Consider the following 24,170-nt stretch of genomic DNA (forward strand, 5'->3'; position numbering starts at 1 on the left):
TACAGTAGCAGGACATACAATACATGTTTCAATGATCATATCCACTGACAACAACAACAAACCACAATACTAGTTTTGTTCACAGGCCACAATACATCTCATAGACCATATGATGCACTGACCAAAATTATAGCAACCACAAGTTCCAAAGTTTAAAGGCCGCACAATACTTCTCAGAGGTCGCAAAACAATGAAACCAGCAGCATGGTTCAAAAGTTAGAGCTACTAATACTAGGGGCAAACAACCAGCAACCAAACCAAGTTCAACCATCCCTAGGACCAAACATTTGATGAAGGAAGGACATGGTTTCTTGTGATGCCTTTTTTATTTTTTTGATCTCCTCAGCCTGTTTTGCCCTTGCCATTTCTGACTTTTTCTTTAAAGTCTCCATTGCCATTTTTGATTCTTTCTTCATGGCTTCGAACTCATGCCTAAGGTCTTCTTTTGATTTTTTTTTCAATTTCAAGATCAGCCCGAAGCTATTGCACCTGTGCATAAACACCAGAAATATGTCGGTGGCTTTACTAAGAAATAAATCATCTATTATTCTCTTAGAAGCAATAACCACTCAAGGCAGCAAGGCAAAATATTTGTTTGCTGAACATTATTATGTGTAAACTGAACAGCTAAGTACAAGTAGGTTCAAATTGAGTTTATTGCTTTCATGTGCAGGACAGCTAGGTACAAGTTGATTTAATCTGAATAACTAGGTATTTATTCCTAAGTCAAATGCAAATGCCCAACTAAGGGACAACAATTCATGTGCAAGAGTAGGACAGCTAGGTACTAGTAGAATCAAACTCAACAACTAAGTATTTATTCCTAAATCACAACTAGATATATATCTTGATGAGGTATAAATCTGGTCTATGTCTTGATGAAGCACAAATCTATAAAGAAAATAACTTCAGAGCATGCATGGTAGGGACTTGATGCACTTGTACCTTTGAGGAAGTGCAACCTTTAGAGCTATTATTGGAGTTTGGTTGAATTCCTGCAACTTGAAGAAATGTAGTTGATTTCACAACTTGAGAAACAGCATGGTTCACTGACTTTGGTTGCTCTTCATCTTGTACTGGTTCAGCCATGATCGCTTCCATATCAGCCTAGCAAAAAAATTACAATAGAGACTTAAATCTTTTGTGCAGTTTATTTTTTCAGATGTACATCATGTAGCAAAGAAGGAAACAATCTACAACATGTACGCAAAACTATGGGAACAGAGAAGAAAAGGGAATTAGTCACTCACAATAGCTTTCTTGATAGGTTCACTGAATCCTTTGTTCTTGCTGCAGTGGAAGTCCTTGAAAAGATCAATAGCAGTAGGTTGTACATCTTTATATTTCTCTTGTCTCTAAATTATTTGCAAAGAAATACAAATAATTAGGCTGATACAAAAATCAATATATATCCATTACTGATCATTGATTGTTTAGTTTCTTACCACGACATGGGCTTGTGCAATGTAACACCGAGATCCTGTACAATGTAGTAACTGTACCTTCTCTCGATTTTGTTGGTTTTTCAAGCACCTTTCCTGTACATGAAACATTTGTTTAAGTGTTTCTACACATAGGACAACTATAGAAGTGAAGTTACAGTAAAATAATAAACATAAGCTCAAAGCATGTCAACTAATAGATATGTCCTGCTTCTTAGAGGTTCCAGGAGAAAATCGCTAGAACCTAAGACCACAGAGCTAATGGTCCCTAAAATAGGAGCAGAGGGACAGCAGTGACCTCAAATTGAGGAAATTTCTATTTTAGTGTATCTAAGTTCAGGTTCAGGAAATTTGGAGGTTTGTCGCACCTTATGCTTCGGGTCTGACCACATTTGCACTAAGGCCTGCCATTCATTGTCAGTCATATGATTCACAGGTGATGTAGTCCACACTTGACTTGTAGGTACCCCATCAAAGTACTTTTTTTTCAGCTTGTGCCTCATCCGACGTTGTCCACACTTAAGCAAATCAGCACATGCATATTGGACTGCTTCACTCTTGGTGTCAATGGTGAATTGGGCCTAGTAAAGAGCATGAAAATTAGAATCTGCGAATGCAAAGGATAGATTGAACTTTCATGAAATCAGCAAAATTGAATTTAACTTACACCAATTTTTCCAATGTAGTTTTCAAGATGTGACTCATTTTTCTTGTACTCCTTCCAGTGTGTAAAGATTGGTATGTGCTGCCTAAGTGTGATCCCACCCTCTGATGCAAGCTTGGCAGCTTGGATAGGTGCCTCTAGCCGTCTGTTCCCTTCATAAACATGGATTGGCAACTTCATGCATAATCCTCTACTTATCCTATCTAGTTCTCTACCTGCGCTTCTTCCTCTTATCCTATCTGGATCTTTTCTTGCAGCAAGTGCACCTAACAACAATATAATGTGCAAATTTATGACAATGGCATATACATATTTAGAAGTACGATTGAATTTCGAAGGCAGTAAATTTATGACAATGGCATATACATATTTAGCATTGCAATGTGCAAATAACGAAAAGTGATTTGTTTGCACAAGGTAGATACAGTCACTTGCCTTCATCTGTAATGTCAACCAAGTCCTGTTGCAGGGAGGGATCACTACCAGAAACCAACACATCATGTGTGGGTGTGGCATTTGGCAGGCCTAAGTTGATCACTTGTTGTGGGTCTAGACTTGAAACCAAGGCTAGATCCCTTGTTTTCTGCCTAGTGACTCTGTTAGGCACATCTTGTTCCTGAGGTGCCACCACTCTCTTAGATGCTTTTGTTCCTCTGACAGAGGTGTTCCCAGACCTTGTTGGATTCTTTGTATGTGCAACATTAGCAACCTGCAAAGCCTCATTAGGCAAAAAAACAAGTAGAATTGTCACCAAATTTGCTAAATAGCATACTGACACATAATAAGAAACAATAAAGGACAAACAAACATATGCTTAGAAGACTTGGTACCTTGCTAATAACGTCCTCATCTTCACAGTCCTCACTCTCTTGACCACTCTCCTGACATGTATACAACAATCCAGAAACTTCATGGTCTTTACCCTTTCTCTCCACAGATGTATTGTTCACTATGGGCACTAATGTCTTGATACCAAGCCTCTCCAGCTCTGGGTTGTTTTTCATTATTTCTTCATTCCTTGAATGCTCATATTCAGTAATAGGCGCCTCTATAAAAATCATTTGAGAATAGTTAGAAGGTTGGAATTTAATGAGATTATATGCCTCTGTAAAACCCAAGAGCCTACATAAATGCTGCATGTTAGTCTGCACTTAGATGCATGACATAAATAGTACTCGGAATGCAGCTTTGCATTAACAGGTTTCTATATCAACACGCTGAAAATTTAGCCAATCAGAATGCAGCTTTGCTTTGCTTTTCCATGAAAGAAGTGCATGTTCTATTTTTTAGACCGATAGCAATGCACACCAAGTTCAGATTGATAGCAATGTACACCAAGTTTAGACTGATAGGATACACTGAACCTTCACATGAAAAGGCTAAAATCTTTTTTTCCATGACATACATAGATGCAACTGACGTTTCATGGTCTGTACAGATGCCAACCATCATGTCTCAGGTATAAAAAATTGACAAAGTAGGCATCAACATTCATGGCACCCATGCATATAACACATAGTGGTGATATTCAATAGCTCCTATACCACCTCCCTTTTCTACTGGGCATGGGTACTACATTGCTTGACCAAACTGACAGCACACTATGATTCAGTTTAGTTGACACTATCAACGCGTGCATAGTGAATGAGGGAGTTCACACTCGATCAAAAAACAACATTCAGTTTAGTTGACCCTATCAACAGGATACAACATTCTGCAAAAATGAAGGTGTTCAAACATTCTCGGACAAAGAATAGAACTAGGAATTTAACAGAACATTCAGAGAAGTCTGCTAGCACCTAAAAAACCATTTACAGAAGCTTAACTAATATGCAAGTCGATAATGCTAAAACATAGAGACAAAACTTTTGATTTGCAAGTATGAACACACATAAAAGTGACATGCATCCCAACCATTATGCAAGCACGAAACTTTTCAGTAAGATTTGTAAGGTCATTGACATTAGAAAAAAGTTCAGACCCAATTCACTAGTAGGAAAAAATAAGTTGACATTCAATTGTTTGATCAGTTTTCCATTCTTTTGCCATCTGACCAAAATCAATGTTCCATTCTCTAACCATCTGAATCGATGGAAGCAATTGACCAAAATGCTACCGACTATAAGCACTAAAAAAGCAAGCAGCAGGCATCAACTACAATCTATATATTCTTCCTTCTCTACTCTCCTCTCCATGAGCACAGCAACCATTGAGGCACTAGGCGAACAGGAACATGAATAGGAGCTAGAATCTGTCTATCAGCAACTCCACGCACCTCATCCCCTACCAAAAAACTAAAATCCCACTCCTCCCCATTAGCTCCATGTCACCACATGGTGGGCTGGCAGCACCTCTCCCCATGGGCCACCCCTGCGGGTGCTCCTCCTCCTCCTAGGCTAGAATTGGCTGCTCCCTGCTCACTTCTACTACACACTGCTAGGCAGGGGCTGTTCGGCAGGCCACACCGCTAGCAGTGGTAGGGGCAAGCCATAGCCCCACACTCCCATAGGTGTAGCCGACAGCCGCTGCAGCCATGTAGGCAGGGCCCGCCTATACACCTCCCGCAGCCTCAAATCCTAATCCATGGTGAGATGGGTATGGTAGAGAAATTACCTATGAAGTTTCGAGTCCCTAGGGGCTTCCTTCCTCTTCCTAGAGCCATTCCGGTCTTACGGCGGGGAAGGGTCTTGGTGCAGGGAAGTAGAGGCAACGGAAGGGAATGAGGAGGACGCGGTGGTAGAAAGATGGGGCGGCGGCTTGAATGAGGAGGACACGGTCAGGGTAACATGTGCAATGTGTGAAACATTTTACTCTACTACCCTCCGAACTGTATGTACCATATTTACATTCTCCTTCATTCATTGGATATATTTGGTATTTTATCTCAAAAGACTTCACAGGAACAAGCGGGTAAGCCAAAAAATTTTGCTGGAGTACGCGCGCTCATGGAAAGAGTGGCGCACAGGGCCAAAAAGTGTGTCGCGTTGGATGGTTGATGTTTTTTTGCTCCGGTTTGATTCATTCTGCTTTCCCCTTTTTCTCTATTTTGGTGACTTCTTTTTTACCCCTTTCTCTATTTTTTAAGTAACAACCAGAAGTAGGTTTACTTGGCCCAAAACAAATTGTGATTGGTGTTTTTATAAGTGAATTCAAATATGTATTAACTAAATGTTGCACAATGAATTTATGACGATAGAAAATTGTCATATGCGAAAACATAAATCTCAATGGCAATAGAAAGTTCATCGTCGACAACAAACAAACTCTACGACAAATCTAATTTGTCAAAACAATTCTATGTACTAGCTTACAACAATATTTAATGTCGTTCTCTTGGTTTATGACTTTTTTGCCACATTTTCTTTGACAATTCTTTTATCATCGCAAAAATGTAGGTCACAACATGTTGCGACAATTTCTAGAGAAAACATCGTAAATCAACGATGAATTCTTCTTTTGTCACAAGAAAAACGTTACAAAAGGCTAGATTTGTTGTAGTGTTTTCAAGCTTCTTGGTGATGAGAGTGTTGTCAACCTTTCCCATCTTGAATCCCTTAGAGAGTAGGAAATCCCTCAATCTCTCATACCATTCTCTTGGTGCTTATTTCAATCCATATAAAGCCTTTCTTAACTTGTACACATGGTCGGGCTTCTCGTCATCTTGAAAACCAGGAGGTTACTCAATATATACTTCTTCATTGATGTAACCATTTAGAAATGCACTCTTGACATCCATTTGATAGAGTTTGATGTTGTGGGCACAAGCATAGACCAACAAGATTCTAATTGCTTCTAATCTGGCAACTAGGGCATATGTTTCTCTAAAGTCAAGACCTTCAACTTGAGTGTAACCTTGAGCTACTAATCTTGCTTTGTTCCTTATTACTATCCTATCTTGATCTTGCTTGTTCCGAAAAACCCACTTGGTTCCAATTATATTATGATCCATAGGCCTCTCAACTAACTCTCATACTTGATTTCTCTTGAAGTTATTTAGCTCTTGTAAGGAAAATGGACCCTAGGCCCATTTACTTTGGATTTTAGTGTTTGATGACCAACACAATCAAATTGGACTAATGAATTTGCAAGTGTTTGTTTTGTAGTCCAATAGGGTGCAAGACGTGACTTGGACGAAGGCGAAGTGATGATCTGATGATCAACACCGTAATCAAGACCTTAAAAGCTCAAGAGAAGACCCAAAATATCAAGCAAAGTCCAAGCACAAAGATAGGAACCAAGCCGTATGCAAGATCATGAAGAAACGAGCTCACAGAGGTGACCGAACGCTGGTAGAAGCGATCAGACGCTGGACCGGACGCTCCGATGAAGAGGCTCAACAAACAGGCGTCATCAGCAGTGATAGAGAGGTTCCAGAGCGACAAAAATGCGACCGGACGTAGGGCAGCAGCGTCCGATCAAGTATAGAGAGGTTCCAGAGCGGCAAAAATGCGATCGGACCCGTCCCGTGGCATGTGACCGGACGCTGGCAGCGTCCGATTAGTGGATCGCAGCTCCAACGGTCGGGACGACTGGACGTGTCCGGTCAGGACGTGATCAGCATCTGGTCAGTAGCAGAAAAGCGGGATTTCATCCCCAACGGCTACTTTCTCAGTGGGGCTTATAAATAGACCCCACAATCGACCATTTGAGCATAGTGGAGTTGAGGAAACATATCTAGGGTGTTGATACACCATTTTAGTGATCTCCACTTGCACAATGCTTAGTGTTTTATTAGGTGATTAGCGTAGGTGCTTTACGAAGTGCTTAGGTTGATTAGACCACCGCTTATGCGCTTGCTCTAGGTTTAGGCCTAGTGTTTAGTGAGGTTTGCATACCTCTTACCACTCGGTGCTTGCACGCACCATTGTTGTACATCAGAGGGGCTTGTAGTCTTGCGAGATCACACCAACCACGGTTGTGGTGTGGCCGCCACCGTGTACTGGAGGGAACAAGGGCCACAACGTTTTGGCCGGAAGCTTGATAGTGAAGACGGCAGGGAGCATCTAGGAGAGGCTTGCCAGAAGGCACGTCGGAGACCCACTTGTGCATGGGGAAGGCCCGAGGCTATCCACAGAGTTACCCGATCAGGAGCTTGGCCCTTGTGAGGGATTCCTTGCGAGGGGCTCCAACGAGGACTAGGGGAAGCTTTCGTGCTTCTCGATACCTCTGTAAAAATACCGGAGTCATCGATGGGAGTTTGCATATCTCTACCTTGCTCTTTAGCTTCCGCATTTACATTGATTGTATTACTCCTTTTATGGTAGAGATAGCAACACACTAGCAAAACCATAGTTGCACATTTAGATAGTTTATCTTTTGCATAGGTTTTACTGAGGTTAGAAAAAGAGGCTATAGTTTAGAGTTAGAATTTTAAGTTGCCTAATTCACCCCCCTCTTAGGCGTCACGGTCCACTTCAATTGGTATAAGAGCCAGTTGGCTCAATTTGGACCCTTGGCTTAACCGCCGTTGAGCTGACGCTATTTAGAGTGGTTGGGATGGATACCTCTAGGCCTCCGCACTTTGATGGCACTAACTTCCCTTACTATAAGGCTAGAATGTCTTGTCGTCTTGAGGCGGTTGATTTGGGTATATGGAGAGTCACTCATGACGGGATGCAACCCATTAAGAATCCTGATAAACCCACGAAGAGTGAAGAAAAGGAAATTCATTTCAATGCTAGAGCTAAAAATTGCTTGTTTGAATCATTTAGCATGGATGTGTTTAACCAAGTGTTCACTTTAGATACGGCACATGAAATTTGGTTAAAGCTTCAAGAGCTCCATGATGGCACAAGTAATCTCCGTGAGCAAAAACATTGTCTAGCTAAACAAAATTATGATTCCTTTGAAATGAATGATAATGAGCTTGTTCATGATATGTATTATCGTTTGAATCTAATTATTAATGATCTCCATTCAATAGGATTAATAAAGCTAGATGATGTGGACATCATGAGGAAGATCATCTCTGTGCTACCACAAAAGAAATATGCAAGCATCATCACCATCCTTCACAACATGGAGGACTTGAGCACCATGACCCCAGGCATAGTCATTGGTAAGATAGTGGCATTTGAAATGTCATGCAAGATGGGTCAAGAAGAAGCCTCTTCATCAAGGAAAGGCAAAGCTCTCGCTTGTAGCAAGAAAAAGAAGATGAAGGGCAAGCAAGTTGAGACAAGCTCAAGCTAAAGCTCCTCAAGTGAAGATGAAGAAGAAGATGAGGATGATGATGATGATGATGATGAAGATTCAAGTGATGATGATCAATCTTCCTCCTCCACCTCCAACCTTGATGAAGAATCAATCAAACTTATCAACAAGGTGGAGAAGATGATCCAAAGGCTTAATATCAAGGGTGTGCCCATCAAAATTCAAGACCCCATTTTCACCAATCAAAGAAATGAGCAAAGAAAGAGATGATGCTATGGATGAGGTGAGTTGGGGCACTTTGTGGAAGTTTGTCCAAACAAGCCCACACCCAAGACAAAGAATAAGGCATGCAAGAACCAAGCCCTCACATCAATAAGATCATGGGATGATTCTTCAAGTGAAGAAGAACACTATCACAAAAGGCGAGGTCACAAGCATTCATCATCAAGCTCTTCTCGTGTGTGCCTTATGACACGAGGTAACGAAAGCTCATCCTCTAGTGAGAGTGATAGTGATGATGATATGCCTTCTTATGATGAAATTTTGCAACAAAATCTTAATTATGCTAAAATTTGTTCTAGTCAACAAAAGAAGCTCGAAAATTTAAAAGAAAAGCTAGATAGTTCACAAGAAGCTTGTAAAACTTTGCTTGAACAATATAAGAATTTTGCTAATCTCAATGTTGAACTATCTACTAAAATTGAGCAACTTAAGGCTAGTGCAACAACAAATGCGTGCAACAACAAATGCATGCACAACCAATGATGAGAAACTTGTAAAGAAAAATGAAAAATTAAAAGAAAAGTTAGCTAGCTCACAAGATGGTTAGAAAAGTTTGCTTGCAAAAATGGAAACCATATGCAAACATTGTGATGAGCTAACTAATAAAGTTGCTAATCTTGAAGCCGTTAATACAACTCCCACCAAGGCATCTAAAAAGAAAAGTTCTATCTTTAACATGTCTAAAAAGGATGCCTCTACTTCTTGTAATGATTTATGTTTAGACTCACCTTTGTGCAACCATGTTTGTGTTGAGAAATTTGTTGTAGATACATGCACACAAGAGGTTGCAAAGGAGAATGAGCAACTCAAGCAAGAAGTAGCTCGCCTCACCAAGGACTTGACTCAAGTGAAAGGCAAGGCGAAGCAAGCCCAACTTCATCAAGATAACACCGTCAAGGGAGTGAAGAAGCTTGATGAAGGACAAATCATGGTTTGCTACATGTGCCACTAGGAAAGTCACAAGTCCTATGAGTGCAAGATGAAGAATGGGGGAGGAGCAAAGAAGAAAGGGAAGAAACAAGCAAGCAAGCTCTCCAACACCTACACCAACAAGGTGGACAAGAAGGCCTCCACACCTTATCTCTTGAAGAAGAAGAAAAATGACAAGGTGGTGGCCATCAAGGTGAATAGGCAAGCCAACAATGGGGTCAAATGCTTTTGGGTGCCAAAGGAGATCATTTTCAACATGAAGAGCACCAAGAAGGTTTGGATCCCAAAAGGGAAGTAAGAAGTCCAATGGACTTTGGGGAATTTGGAGACTTGGCAAAGTTTGGATGCATTTCATGGGGTGCATCATGATGGACAAAATCATTGCCAAGTGGGTTAGTGTATACTATAGACCCAAATTCCCCTTTCCATGTTAGGTAACTAGATTCAATTACCTTCAAGTAGTATCAATTTGCATTTCCTACAAGTGGTATTTCTTACAATTTGTTTTTTTAAGCATCTAGTTACTCTTCATGCCTATGTTTGCATTTGCATGCTTATACCTTTTGTCATGCATACACTAGGTATATCTTATGGTAGGCTTGCTCGATTTCATTCTTAACCCTTGGAGCAAACCTACATGGTTTAAAATTGTTTAGGAGCACGACACATAGCTTGTCTTTTGATTGTTCATCTAATATGTGCCAAAGTCTAAATTGTAGATAATTTCTTCCGAATATCATCTTCGAAAATGATTCTCACTTTCATGAGATGTCATCTTTCAAGTGGTATTATTGATTGTAAAATCAATGTGCATGACTTCTACAAGTATCTCATACTTGTGTGCACAAATTTAGGGGGAGGTTACTCTACAAGTTGTATGCTTTGAGAGTAACACCTTTTCAAGCTAATCATGTGTGTAGTAGTCTCATTGCAAGGAAAATGGAGTCCCCAGAGTTAAGCATTATACTTCAAATATCCACCACCCATTGCAAGTGGTAGAAATCAGATTGGTTTCCACATGTGGTATTTCTAAACCGATATCGTCATGTTGATTTCATTTTTGATATTTATATGCTTTCTCCATGCTTTATATAGATTAAATTACCTTGAGCAATAATTTGCCAAATATGCATATGCCTTGCTTTCTACCATATGTATGCATATATTTAGGGGGAACTTAATCTATATAATGTGAGAGTCAAATTTTGTGACCTATTCCACTCTACACACAAAGGATCACAAAGTTTGACCCCCCTTTGTGCTACTAATGTCTTCTTTTTTGGTGTTTGATTCCAAAGGGGGAGAATTTAGAGGACCAAAAGCAAGCATAAATTTGTAGGACCAAATTTGGTCTATAAGTGGTAATGGTCCGAGAAAGAGAGGATAGTGGATTATGGATAGCCTATGTAATGAGAGAATTTGTAGGAAGCAAGGCTTAAATCCATAATGCCACATGGGGATGTTTGCAAGGGCAAGATAAGTTTTATGTAGTACCCTTTAACTTTACAAAGTAGTCTCTTTTAGCATCACATAACCTTGCCCCTTGCATTGCATTCTAGCAAGTAGGTAGTTTTCAAATTTCAAAATTTTTATTATTTGCTTGCTTTGGTCGTGATGTCATCAATCACCAAAAAGGGGAGATTGTAAGGAAAATAGACCCTAGGCCCATTTGCTTTGGATTTTGGTGTTTGATGACCAACACAACCAAATTGGACTAATGAATTTGCAAGTGTTTGTTTTGTAGTCCAATAGGGTGCAAGACGTGACTTAGACGAAGGCGAAGTGATGATCCGATGATCAACACCATAATCAAGGCCTTAAAAGCTCAAGAGAAGACCCAAGATATCAAGCAAAGTCCAAGCACAAAGATAGAAACTAAGCCGTACACAAGATCGTGAAGAAATGAGCTCATAGAGGTGACCGGACGTTGGTAGAAGCAATCAGACGCTGGACCGGACGCTTCGATGAAGAGGCTTGGCAAACAGGCATCATCAGCAGTGACTAGAAGCTGGACCGGACGTTGGTGGCAAACCGACCGGACATAGGGCAGCATCGTTAGATCAAGTACAGAGAGGTTCTAGAGTGGCGAAAATGCGACCGGACGCTGGCAGTGTCCAATTAGTGGATCACGGTTCCAACGGTCGGGACGACCGGACACGTCCGGTCAGGACGTGATCAGCGTCCGGTCAATAGCAGAAAAGCGGGATTTCATCCCCAATAGCTACTTTCTCAGTGGGGCTTATAAATAGACCCCAACCGGCCATTTGAGCATAGTGGAGTTGAGGAAACATATCTAGGGTGTTGATATACCATTTTAGTGATCTCCACTTGCATAGTGCTTTGCGAAGTGCTTAGGTTGATTAGACCACAACTTATGCGCTTGCTCTAGGTTTAGGCCTAGTGTTTAGTGAGGTTTGCATACCTCTTACCACTCGGTGCTTGCGCGCACTATTGTTGTACATCGGAGGGGCTTGTAGTCTTGCAAGATCACACCAACCGTGGTTGTGGTGTGGCCGCCACCGTGTACTGGAGGGAACAAGGCCCACGGTGTTTCGGCCAGAAGCTTGATAGTGAAGATGGCGGAGAGCATCTGGGAGAGGCTTGCTGGAAGGCACGTCGGAGACCCACTTGCACATGGGGAAGGCCCGAGGCTATCCATGGAGTTACCCGACTGGGAGCTTGGCCCTTGCGAGGGATTCCTTGAGAGGGGCTCCAACGAGGACTAGGGGGAAGCTTGTGTGCTTCTCGATACCTCGGTAAAAATACCAGAGTTGTCGATGGAAGTTTGCATATCTCTACCTTGCTCTTTAGCTTCTGCATTTACATTGATTGTATTACTCCTTTTGTGGTAGAGATAGCAACACACTAGCAAAACCATAGTTGCACATTTAGATAGTTTATCTTTTGCGTAGGTTTTGCTGAGGTTAGAAAAAGAGGCCATAGTTTAGAGTTAGAATTTTAAGTTGCCTAATTCACCTCCCCTCTTAGGCGTCATGGTCCACTTCAGCTCTTCATGCATAGCATTGACCCAATCAACATCCTTCAAAGCTTCATCTATCTTCTTAGGTTCAATGGATGACACAAATGAGAAATGTTCACAAAATGATGCCAATCTAGATCTTGTTTGTACACCTCTAGAAATATCACCAATTATAGTACCAAAGGATGAACTCTTGCGACATTGGTTGGTTGGAGCACTTGCACTTGATTGCTTGCATTTGATCGATCATTTTGTTGGGATGATGAGCTACCCACTTGTTGTTGATCTTGCACTTTGTCAACACTAGCACTTGCTTGACTTTGATCTTGAGAACCACTAGCTTGTACATTTGAGTTAGAGAGCCCTTGATTCTTATCATCTTTAACATCAATCTCGTCTCTAGGTCTTGTATCACCAATGTCTATGTTCTTCATTGCGTTGACTAATTGAGTGCCTCTCACATCATCTAGATTCTCATCTTCCTCTTGGGAACCATTTGTTTCATCAAATTCCATCAAGAGTACCACTATCCAAATTCCAAACTCTATATGTTTTGCTAGTAGTTGAGTATTCAAGTAGGAATCCTTCATCACATTTCTTGTCAAACTTGCCCAATCTAGTTCTTTTCTTCAATATATAGCATTTGCAACCAAAAACCCAAAAGTATGCTATGTTGGGCTTTCTTCCATTCAATAGCTCATAAGGTGTCTTCTCTATCATGGGGGGACAATAGACTCGGTTGCTATAGTAGCAAGCCATGTTGATTGCTTCAGCCCAAAATGAATGACGGGCACCGATGGACCGAGGTTGTGGTGAATAAGAGAGTGCTTGCATTGAGTCTTGACTGGGTAGAGCTATGGGAAGTCATAGAGCGAGGAGGATAAAATCATTGTTGAATCAATCAATGGAAGTGACTTGAACCGTATGGTTGAAATTCAAATGTGGTGGATTGGTCTGGGTCATATGCTTAAGGAAGACATGCTCAAAGTGTGTAAGTGATGAAGGCCCTCAAGTACTCATGATCAATGTGGCAAGCAAAGGTTAGAAGAAGGCTCAAGATGAGGTTTAAAGGTTGCTATATTTTATTCTTGAAGTATAGGTGTGCCACACTATTAACTATTAAGATGGATGCATCACTGAGTTTTAGATAAATAAAAAGTGCTCAAGTTAACCCATGTGAAGAAGCTTGAGAGTGTGTGAGAGAGAAAGGGAGAGCTAGTGTTGTTTTGGGGCCGCTCAGTAGAAACAGGCTAGGCTAGGTTGGAAAGCCATCTAGGTTGGGTTTGACCTAATGACTAGTTGGTTTGAAAATTCAGCTAAGCCAGGTTCTAAAGCTGGTTAGGCCAGGTTTCTGTTATAGATTACCAAAGGCTAGTTTGTGAGTATGGTTTATATATATAGCTCTCCTCTCCCCTTGTGGTGAATGTTGATGCTATCTACTTGAAAACCACAGCCAAAAGCCTTTTGCTACTCCCAGACCTCCCTTTGTGGGTGATAGTGATTAGAGAAGTGAAATCCTTAGTGTGGGGAGTGTGCCTTGTTTTGTGAGAAGGTTAAGTGGCATTAGAGAGCTTGTGAAACATTGTGTGACCTTCAATCACCTTGAGCACTTGAGCAAGCCAAGATTTTGTTTGGTGTATTTGTTACTCTTGGAGTTGGCTCCTAGGTGGCTAGGCATCACCGACAAGCACCTAAGGTTGTTGGTGGCTGCAAGAAGTTTGTGAGGGCTCCGATCTTGCCCTCAAAAGGGAAAAGATCACCTAGTAGAAGTGTGGAAAGTGGTTGAAATAAACCCGGTAGAGCTCGACCACAGAGGTCGCTCACAGCTTTCACAAGAAGACATATGATCTAGTGGGGATTTCAACTCCATTAAATACATGTGTCTCCCCTTGGTTTGATTTACATTGTATATTTATATTTTGCATCCGCTTGTGTGTGCTTGTTTGTAACTACAAGATTTGTGTGAATTAGTCAAAGAGCCTAATTAGAAGTCACACGTCAAGTGGTACTCTGTTTAGAAGAGGAGAGGAGATCTAACTTGTTTGTGCAGGTTTCTAGAGAAAACTGGCTAAGCTGGTATAGGAACTCGGTTTAGCTGGGTTTGAACATTGTAGTGTGTTAGACACTTAGAAGTCAGAACTCCCTAGGTTAGGTTGCAAAGTCGGGTTTGACTGTATGCTAATTATATTGTTTTAATTTTTAATATTTTTTAACAAAATTTTGTAGAGCCTATTTACCCCCTCTAGGCACCGAATTAGTCTTTCAGTTAGACATATTAAAAATCCTAAACATCCTAAAAAATAGAAAGATGTGATAATCAATTTGGTAGACCATTATTATGCAAAGGATTTTAAGAGACATGCCCTCTGATACAGATGTGGACATTTTCGGTACCGCCTCTAAAAATGGTGAGATGGGCTCTAGGCAAATGCCCACCTGTAGGGTTGAGATGGCGGACTAGAGGGGGTGAGTAGTCCTTTCTAAAATTAATTGCGCTGGCAAACCGAAACAAATGCAGAATAAAAACTATGGGTCTATCCAAGACTATACCCCTCTATCTAAGTTCCCAAGCACCTTAAAAGGATCCAAATTAGGCAACAAAGGTGTTGGGATAGCTAGAGCTCACCTAAACAATTCTAGTAGTAAGGTTACACAAACCTATGCAACTAGTACTTTGGTAACCGGGGAAGCTCCTACACAATCTAGTAAGCAAAAGCACAAATCCCCTAAGCTCACTAGTGTTGATGGTCGTTAACATCAATCATAAAATGTCAACATATCCTGCATATGTACTTAATTTCATCGCCAAACATAGGTCTAGAGGTTTAAATTAATAAATTCCACGAGTTTGGGTGAATCTGTGAATGTAGGAGGATTTAATCAGAAAACCATCAAGGAGGACCTATTTATCAAAGCAAATCACATTTATCCACGACGGTACCGACTTGGGAAGACTCTAGAACACTCCATAAGACTCTCCAACGAAGATGGGGCCCACCTATCATAGAGATAGGCCGACCGGCCCTACCTATAGGCTGGCCGGCCTAGTAGGGCCACATGTCAGTCTCTCCTTCATACGTCGGTTTCCCACCACCTTGAAGATCAAATCTATGCCGTTGTTTCAAGTCGATTTGATCCGAGGGTCAAGAGTTGATGCTACCCCCTATATATAGCAGCCCCTACACCCCTCCCTAAAGCCATCATGAAACCCTAATTCATATCCTCATCTTAGGATCAGGGCATCACATTCAAGAGAGATTAGTCCTCTAGTTAGGATCTATTCTTTGTACACAATAGAGAGAGTAAGGGAAGAGTTTGGAGGAAGTACCGATCTATCGGTGCTACCTCTATAGCTTGTACTTTGGCAGATCTAGGCTTCTCCAAGTCTACATCTGAGATACTTCTAGTAACTGATTTCTATTAGTGTAAGTTTTGTGCTCTTTTGTTCGCGGGTTCATAGTTCTTTTGAGTACTCTAGCCCTTGCTAGCTGGATTAGAGTATTAATTGTTAGCATAAGTGTGGTGCTTAGGCTATTGGCTACCTATGTTTGCTCCCTACTCCTTGGTTGTGTGGTAGTAGTGGGAGGCGATAGCCCCATCTATCTTTTGTAGTGCACTCCTAATTGAGTAGGTTCTTAAATTAGTAGGACCATAGTCACATCGGCATAGTTATCTATTAGCGGTGCTTTACCATCTAAGCGGCGTCCTGAAGTGAACACTAGAATCATAAGCCTTGCTTTGCATAGGGTCATAACCATAGGAATCCTCTCTACTCATACCTTAAACCTTGATTGCTATCCCTGGATAAACTAATTGTCAGACAACACACATGTTTTCCCATGGATACGATACTCGATAGTACTCCAGGCGAAAACTACTTCGATACTCGTGTGCTTATGGATTTTGTCTCTGTGTGCCACCATAGGTGTCAATAAGTTTTCTGGCGCCATTGCCCAAGAAACGGTTGCTGTGATTTCGTCGAACCAGGTTTGAGCAAACTTGTGCATGCTTGCATATCGCGGGCATGTCATATGAAACTTTAAAGTGGAAGCTATTTCCGTTCTCTTTAATGGGCATAGCTAAACACTAGTATACCTAAACTGTGGGGAGTGTACGAGGAGATTGGGAAGCCTTATGATCTAGCTTTTGCTTATCTTTCTTTCCCATCTCTAGAGAGGTTAGCCTTCAAAGAGAGGTTCTATCTTTCAAACTGAAAGAAAAAGAATCTCTTGGTGCGGCATGGGCACGTTTTAATGACCTAGTCAATTTTGGCCCTAACCTTCCCATCCAAGACCCTATACTTTTACAACACTTTTATATGGGTCTTAGTGGGGAGACCGCACAGTTTCTTGATACAACTTCTAGAGGTGCTTTCTTACATTGCTCTGCTAGTGAAGGGATAAAAATCCTTGATAACACCCCCTACACCAACGTTCATGATGATAGCCCAAAAGACATAGTTGAGAAAACTCCTAAGGAAGAACCTATAATAGTTGAGCCTGAACCTTTAGCTACTCCACTTGAAGCCTCAACTATCCTCCAAGTTCCCGAACCATCAAAGAAGGAAGAAATTCAGCCTTTGGAAAATATGTTTGAATTTGAGGAAGATCTTTTCTCCAACTTTGGAAATACCTCAAATTATTATGCAACATGGAAATCTTTGGCACCATCAGCACCTAACCAGCATCTTCCTGACCCTACCGAAGAGAAGTTCCTTAAAAAGATTGTGAAGGAGTTGATAACGATCGTAAGCAATGAGTGGTTGGGAAAATCCAAGCTTTCTCCTGAAGTTATTCGTTTAGATTCTCCTTCTACCTCTATTTGTTGTCAAATTCATAAAACCTCCTTCAATGTTTTTTATAATCTGGTTGTAGGAGTAAATCTTATGTCTAATTCTTTTGCACATACCCTTCCTAGAAATATGCAATTAACTCCAACAACCAAACTCTTAAAAAGTCTCTTAGGGCAAATCCTTCCTAGTGAAGAAAATTTTCACCTCATCCCTATCAAAGTCGATGAGAACGAGGTCTATCTTAGTTTTTATGTATTCGATATCTGGGAGTTTGACCTTTTGATAGGGCATCCAATAGAGAGACTCCTTCATGAAGGAAGAAAGGGGAGTATAAATGTAAGTCTCGGGAAAAGCCTAAACCTTTCTATTCCCATCACTCACTCATTACATGTTAAGATAGAGTTGAGTCCCAAGCAAGATCCAATGGAGAAGATTATGGCATAATCTCTCCTAGAAGCCTCCAACAAAGATCTCGAAGAAGACGCCTAGGATTTCATCCAAGATGAAGAACACGTGATCCTTTCCCTTTGGATGAAACTCAAGAGCCACCAAAACCCCCATTGTGCTCAAACCCCTTCCTTTAGGTTTGAAGTACACTTTTCTAAATGACAATAGGGAGTCTCCTATGATTATTAGCGATAAACTTTCTGAGGACGAGACCCTTCGACTCCTTACCATTTTAGAAAAGCATCGCTCTACCTTCAGTTACTCACTCGAAGACCTCAAGGGGATTAGTCTTGCTCTTTGCACCCATCGATTCCCATAGATCCAACATATACACCTTCTAGGGAGCCCCAACGTAGGCTTAACAATGCGATGAGAGAAGTTGTTAAGAAAGAGGTTTTGTAACTTTTACATGTAGGGATAATCTATTCCGTGCCATATAGTGAGTGGGTAAGCCCGGTATAAGTTGTACCGAAGAAAGGAGGCATGACTGTAGTAAAAAATGAAAAAGATGAATTAATCTCACAATGAACAGTCGTAGGATGACGGATGTGTATTTATTTACCAAAAACTTAACAAGGCAACAAAGAAAGATCACTTCCCATTACCCTTCATCGATGAGATGTTGGAACGGCTTGTAAAGCATTCTTTCTTCTATTTCCTTGATGGGTATTTTGGCTATCATCAAATCCCAATGCATCCTGATGACCAAAGCAAAACTACTTTTACTTGTCCCTATGGAACATATGCTTATCGTAGGATGCCTTTTGGATTGTGCAACGCTTCAGCTTCGTTCCAAAGGTGCATGATGTCTATTTTTTCTGATATGATAGAAGAAATCATGGAAGTTTTTATGGATGATTTTTCTATTTATGGAAAAACTTTTAATGATTGCTTAGAAAATTTAGACAAAGTTTTGCAAAGATGTGAAGAAAAGCACTTAGTCCTTAATTGGGAAAAATATCATTTTATGGTTGGAGAAGGCATAGTGCTTGGACACTTGGTGTCTGAACGTGGGATTGAGGTAGATCGAGCTAAGATAGAAGTAATAGAACAGTTACCTCCTCCTACAAACGTCAAAGGGGTACAAAGTTTTCTTGGTCATGCGGGGTTCTATCATCATTTTATAAAAGATTTTTCTCATATTGTTGTACCCCTTAAGAGTTTGCTAGCCAAGGATGTTCCCTTTGAATTTGATGATGAGTGTTTAAATGCTTTTCAAATCCTTAAGAAACCACTCATCTCTACACCAATCATTCAACCCCTGATTGGTTGCTACCTTTTGAAATCATGTGTGATGCTAGTGATTATGCTGTGGGGGTAGTTTTAGGTCAAACAAAAGATAGAAAGCATCATGCAATTTCTTATGCTAGTAAAACTCTATCAGGACCTCAACTTAATTATGCAACAACTGAAAAAGAGCTTCTGGCTGTTGTTTTTGCTATTAACAAGTTTAGATCTTACTTAGTAGGAGCAAATGTTATTGTTTACACTGATCATGCTGCTCTTAAATATCTCCTTACTAGGAAAGATGCTAAGCCTTGGCTTATAAGATGGATCCTTTTGCTTCAAGAATTTGATTTAGAAATTAAAGATAAGAAAGGAATAAAAAATTCTATAGCCAATCAGTTGTCAAGAATGCAATTCGAGAATCCACAGGAGTTGCCCATCAATGATTTTCTGCAGGACAACATGCTCCTGAAGGTCATAGGATCTGACCCCTGGTATGTAGATATTGTTAATTTTATGGTTACAGGTTATGTACCACCAGGGGAGAACAGGCGCAAGCTCATCTATGAAAGTCGCCTCCACCTATGGGATGAACCATACCTCTACCGAGTCTGCTCTGATGGACTACACAGGAGGTTTTTTTCCGGCTGAGGAAGCAACCAAGATCATCGAGAGATGCCACTCGGCACCATATGGAGGACATTATGGGGCATTCTGCACGCATTCCAAGATCTGGCGAAGTGGATTCTTCTAGCCAACCATGTATGATGACACCAAAGACTTCATATAGAGGTGTACTCCATGTCAAAAACAAGGGAGTATCAATGCAAGAGACGCCAAGCCACTCACCACCAACCTCCAGTTAGAGCTCTTTGATGTCTAAGGAATTGACTACATGGGACCATTTTCAAAATCCTAGCAGTGTGAATACATCATGGTGCCAGTCGACTATGTTTCAAAGTGGGTTGAAGCTCTACCATGTCGAGCTATAGACTCCAATAACGCTAAGAGGATGTTTTATGAGACTATCTTTCCATGCTTCGGAGTTTCGTGCATGGTAATTAGTGATGGAGGTCCTCACTTCATTGATAGGAAGTTTCGACGCTTCTTATCGGATCATGGAGTCCGTCATAACATTGCGACACCATATCATCCTCAAAATAGCAGACAAGCAGAAACATCGAACAAGCAAATCAAGAACATTCTGCAAAAGACTGTTAATGAAATAAGGATAGCATGGAAAGAAAGTTCTCTGGAGCACTATGGACCTATAGAACAACCTACAAAACAACTCTTGGAATGTCACCATACCAAGTCGTCTACGGGAAGACATGCCACTTACCTATCGAGCTGGAATTCAAAGCTCATTAGGCCATAAAAAGGTGGAACATGGACTTTGAAGCAGGTGGGAAGAAAAGAAAAATGCAACTCTCTGAATTAGAGGAATGGCGAGAAAAGGCTTATCACAATGCAAAACTCTACAAAGAGAGGACAAAAAGGTGGCATGACAAAAGATTGAAAAAGAAGGAATTCAAACCAGGTGACAAGGTGTTGCTTTTCAACTCTAGAGTAAAGTTGTTTGGACATGGGAAACTACGAAGCAAATGGGAAGGACCTTACAAGGTAATTAGTGCCTCGTCTCATGGAGTGGTCACACTTCAAAATGACAAAGGTACGCTTTTCAAGGTAAATGGTCATCGTTTAAAAGTTTTCCATGACACACAATTGCCAGAAGAAGAATTAGATATAATTCACTTTATAGAATTTAAATAACATTTTAAATTCAGCTTTTCTTCTTTACTATGTGAAAAACCTTAAAAAACATGTTTACCTGCTAAGCTATCTATACACTCGAATAAAATATTGCTAGGATCTCTCTAGTCTTTTGTTGATGCTTGTCTCCACATGTTGTTTATGCAAGATAACAGAATTCAAGTGTGGGAGAGGCAAACCTCCCAAGAAAAGCACGGCGGTGACAAATGATGAAAGAACCATGAGAAAGGTAAGCCGACCTGTCTTGGGTCTGCTAGCCTTGCACTTTGTCCTTGGCCAAGTTTACCATCAACCTTCTTAGGGAGAGGCACCCCCTTGTGTCCAGCTAAGTGTCTCTCTTCCTTTGTTTTATTTCGTTTGTTTTATAAAAAAATGTAAAACTGAAAACAAAATAAATAATTATCCCTATAATAGTAAAAAAAATGAAAACAAAATAATAAAGAGTGTGTCTAGTTTGCTTTAATTTCTTTTAAGAGTTAAATAAATAAAAAGAGATTCTGAGGATAATCTCTTAAAATGAAATTGATGAATAGTTGCTTTGTTGTAATTCCTTTCAAGTACCTAGTTTTCAGCCTGGAATTCTCTTGAGTTTTGCATAAATTGTTTTGGTATAAGGATTTACTCTGAACTTGAAACTCGTGGGTAGCATATGCTTGATCTAAATCTAGGTAATTGATGGATATGATATGAGAAGGTCTGAGCTGCTATTTATCTTATTCCAAGTAATACTAAAGTTCTGGAGGTTTATCTTTTGAAAAACATAAAATGCTTCATGATGAATTCATCCATGATAACGCTTGAATTCCCCATCAGAGCCATATATGTTATTTAGGCTAGGAAAACTTTTGCATATATGCTGCTTGCTTTTGCATTGAGTTTTTTTAAGCTTTGTGACCTTTTGAGAGATTTGTCATGCTCTTAAAATCAAGATGACATACACACCGCCCACATATGCACTACTGCTACACTGGGGGTAGGCGCAAAAACATGCCATTCCATTTAGATCCTCCCAAAAAAAATTTGCTCCTACACTGGGAGTGAACACAAAAAAACATGCTTGTTAGGTTTTCCATCCATCAAATCAATGCTCCAAGTTCTTGTTGCTATCTCTCAAAATTTTTGTTGCAGAAAAAAGACATGGGGCTATGCAAAAGTTATTCATAAAAAAAGAGAGAAAGAAAAAAGAGTTGAGAAAAAAATGAACAAGTGTTTGAGATATTAAAAACTATGGGTACTCAGATGCCTACTTGAAAGAAAGAGAGATGAATAAGATAGCCCCTATTCTCTCGCAAAGATATTTCCAAGTTTCAAAAGAGATATATCTTGTCACAGAGCAAAGTAGAATTACGTTAGCCACCGTATATTTCCACCACATATATCCACACACATTCACATCTTGATTTGATTGTATGACTCAACTCTCTTTGGATCCGAGGTTTGACTTTATAATATATGCACTACAAGTATGCTCTACCTCTCTCCCTACCTATGAGCTCCACATAAGCATTAGTTGTAGGAAAGAAAAAAGGCATAACATCATTATTGCTTTGGTGAGGATCCACAATTACCACATATATTAAGAGACTTGAGAGTGGCATACAATGGAATCTCTGAGTTTTATTTTGGAAACTTATAAAAACTCCAGAGCAATGGTGGAACAAAGAACTTGAGACATAGTGCTTGACTCGAATGTTATGTCTTTCAATTGCTCAAGACCCAAGTGAAGGTTAAGAAGCCCCATGGTTGAAGGTAATATAGGTAAGTTTGAAAGTTAGATTAGTTTATTCTAATCCGGAGAAGAATTCTTGATTGAACGCATGTGTAGTTTTGAGGTGTGAAAACATTGTAGCAACTCCTGATCCATTACTGAGTTTAGCTTTGCCTAGGGATGAGCAAAGGTTAAGTGTGGGGGAGCTTGTTGATGGTCATTAACATCAATCATAAACTGTCAACATATCTATCGGGGACCAATACTAGGGTACCAGAAGAGGAGGAGCTAATAACCATCAACATTGATACTTCCGAATAGTCAAGACCGTGACTACAGTTCCAACCGACCCCCAAGTGCGCAAGCTCTGCCTCGCCAGACCTCTAAAGATACAGGCTCCACCTCGCCCAACCTCTGAGGGCTGGTTCTGCGTCACCCGACCTCTGGGGAGGACTCCGTCTTGCCCAACCTCGAGGCTGAGGGCTCTGCCTCACCTGACCTTTGAGGGCTGGTTTCACCTCACCCAGCCTCTAGGGGAGGACTCTGCCTTGCCTGACCCTAAGGCTGTGGGCTCTGCCTCATCTGACCCTTGGGTCTGCGCTCTACCTCACTCGACCCTTGGGTCTATGCTCTGCCTCACCCAGTCTCTAGGGGAGGACTTTGCTTTGCCCAGCCCCGAGGTCATGGGCTCTACCTCACCTGACCTCTGAGGGCTAGTTCCACCTCACCCGACCTCTAGGGGAGGACTCTGCCTCATCCAACCCTTGGGTCTATGCTTCGCCTTGCCTGACCCTTGGGTCTATGCTCTGCCTCGCCTGGCCTATGGGGGAGGACTTCTTCTCCTTCTTGTTCTCCCTTTTTCCCTCGATTATAACCCAGGCTTTCCCTTAGCCTATAAAAGGGAAAGCAGGGCATCCCATGAGGGAGACTCTTGACTGGTCTCAATTTGATCAGATCAAAACACATCACACCAATTCAGACTCAAACCCCAAATCAATTAGAACACACAAGCACATAGTAGAGAAGCGAGTGAGTCCTCTCACCAGAGACTTAGGACCTATCCCTTTCTCGATCATTTGTAACCCCTACTATGAACTTTCGGTGCTAGTAACACAAGCAACAACAACGAACTAGACATAGGGACATTCTGCCTGAACCAATATAAACCTTATGTCCTCTTAGCACACCACCAAGCCAGATGCGCAATATTAGAAATTTACTTGTTGGTGGCAACTCGAAACACCGATAGTTGGCATGCTAGGTAGGGGCATTTTGCATGTCTCGACATCCACACCAGGCCTTGGATGGCTAATCGCAATGTCAGTTGGGTCTCGAGCGTGCACGTGCACTTCGGGGACCTAGACTTCATCATCATGATGGAAGGAGAGTTGGTGCAGGCTCCCACCACCGTCCAACCTCTCCACTCCACCGGCCTCAGCACGATTGCTGAGGTGCTGGAGGAGCTATAGCTGCACACACCAGAGGCCTACGCCTTCAGGAGCCACCTGCCCCCTGGCTTTGACTATGGGAGGTTAGAGTGCCAACTCGGCGCCTTCCTAGGACCCCGACCATCCCGAGAGGACCTGTGCCACCTCACCTTTTTGTTCGCCAATGTCTTGATGCAGCTCATCGGAGGAGAACCGCTCTCTCCAGAACACCTCATCCAGAGCACCCCGACAGCGCTCCCATGCAGGCCGTGCACCGTGGTTCTGGTGCAAGAGCGCCTTGGCCCCCACCATGATGCACGCGACACCCTTGATGCCTGTAGGCAT

General features: G+C 41.3%; 1 protein-coding gene across 1 annotated transcript; it reads right to left on the reverse strand.

The window, feature by feature from the left end:
- On the reverse strand, window positions 1–24,170 carry LOC136515538 (uncharacterized). The gene is made up of 9 exons (XM_066509099.1): window positions 23,996–24,170; window positions 2,963–3,154; window positions 2,542–2,877; window positions 2,110–2,372; window positions 1,811–2,023; window positions 1,446–1,538; window positions 1,251–1,355; window positions 946–1,107; window positions 1–489 (listed from the first exon to the last, which is right to left on the reverse strand). Exons 1-9 carry the CDS (start codon window positions 24,168–24,170, stop codon window positions 481–483), a joined length of 1,548 nt encoding a protein of 515 aa, XP_066365196.1. The 3' UTR covers window positions 1–480.

This window comes from Miscanthus floridulus, chromosome 17, assembly GCF_019320115.1.
Source record: "Miscanthus floridulus cultivar M001 chromosome 17, ASM1932011v1, whole genome shotgun sequence".
Lineage (NCBI taxonomy): Eukaryota > Viridiplantae > Streptophyta > Magnoliopsida > Poales > Poaceae > Miscanthus > Miscanthus floridulus.

Excerpts from the sequence above, each read along its gene's own strand:
- LOC136515538 (XM_066509099.1), bottom strand. The coding sequence starts at position 24,170 with ATGCCTACAGGCATCAAGGGTGTCGCGTGCATCATGGTGGGGGCCAAG. Across the intron at positions 2,878-2,962 it reads TGGTCAAGAGAGTGAGGACT|TATGCTATTTAGCAAATTTG; the intron begins GTGAAGATGAGG and ends ATTATGTGTCAG. Across the intron at positions 2,024-2,109 it reads ACTACATTGGAAAAATTGGT|GCCCAATTCACCATTGACAC; the intron begins GTAAGTTAAATT and ends GCTCTTTACTAG.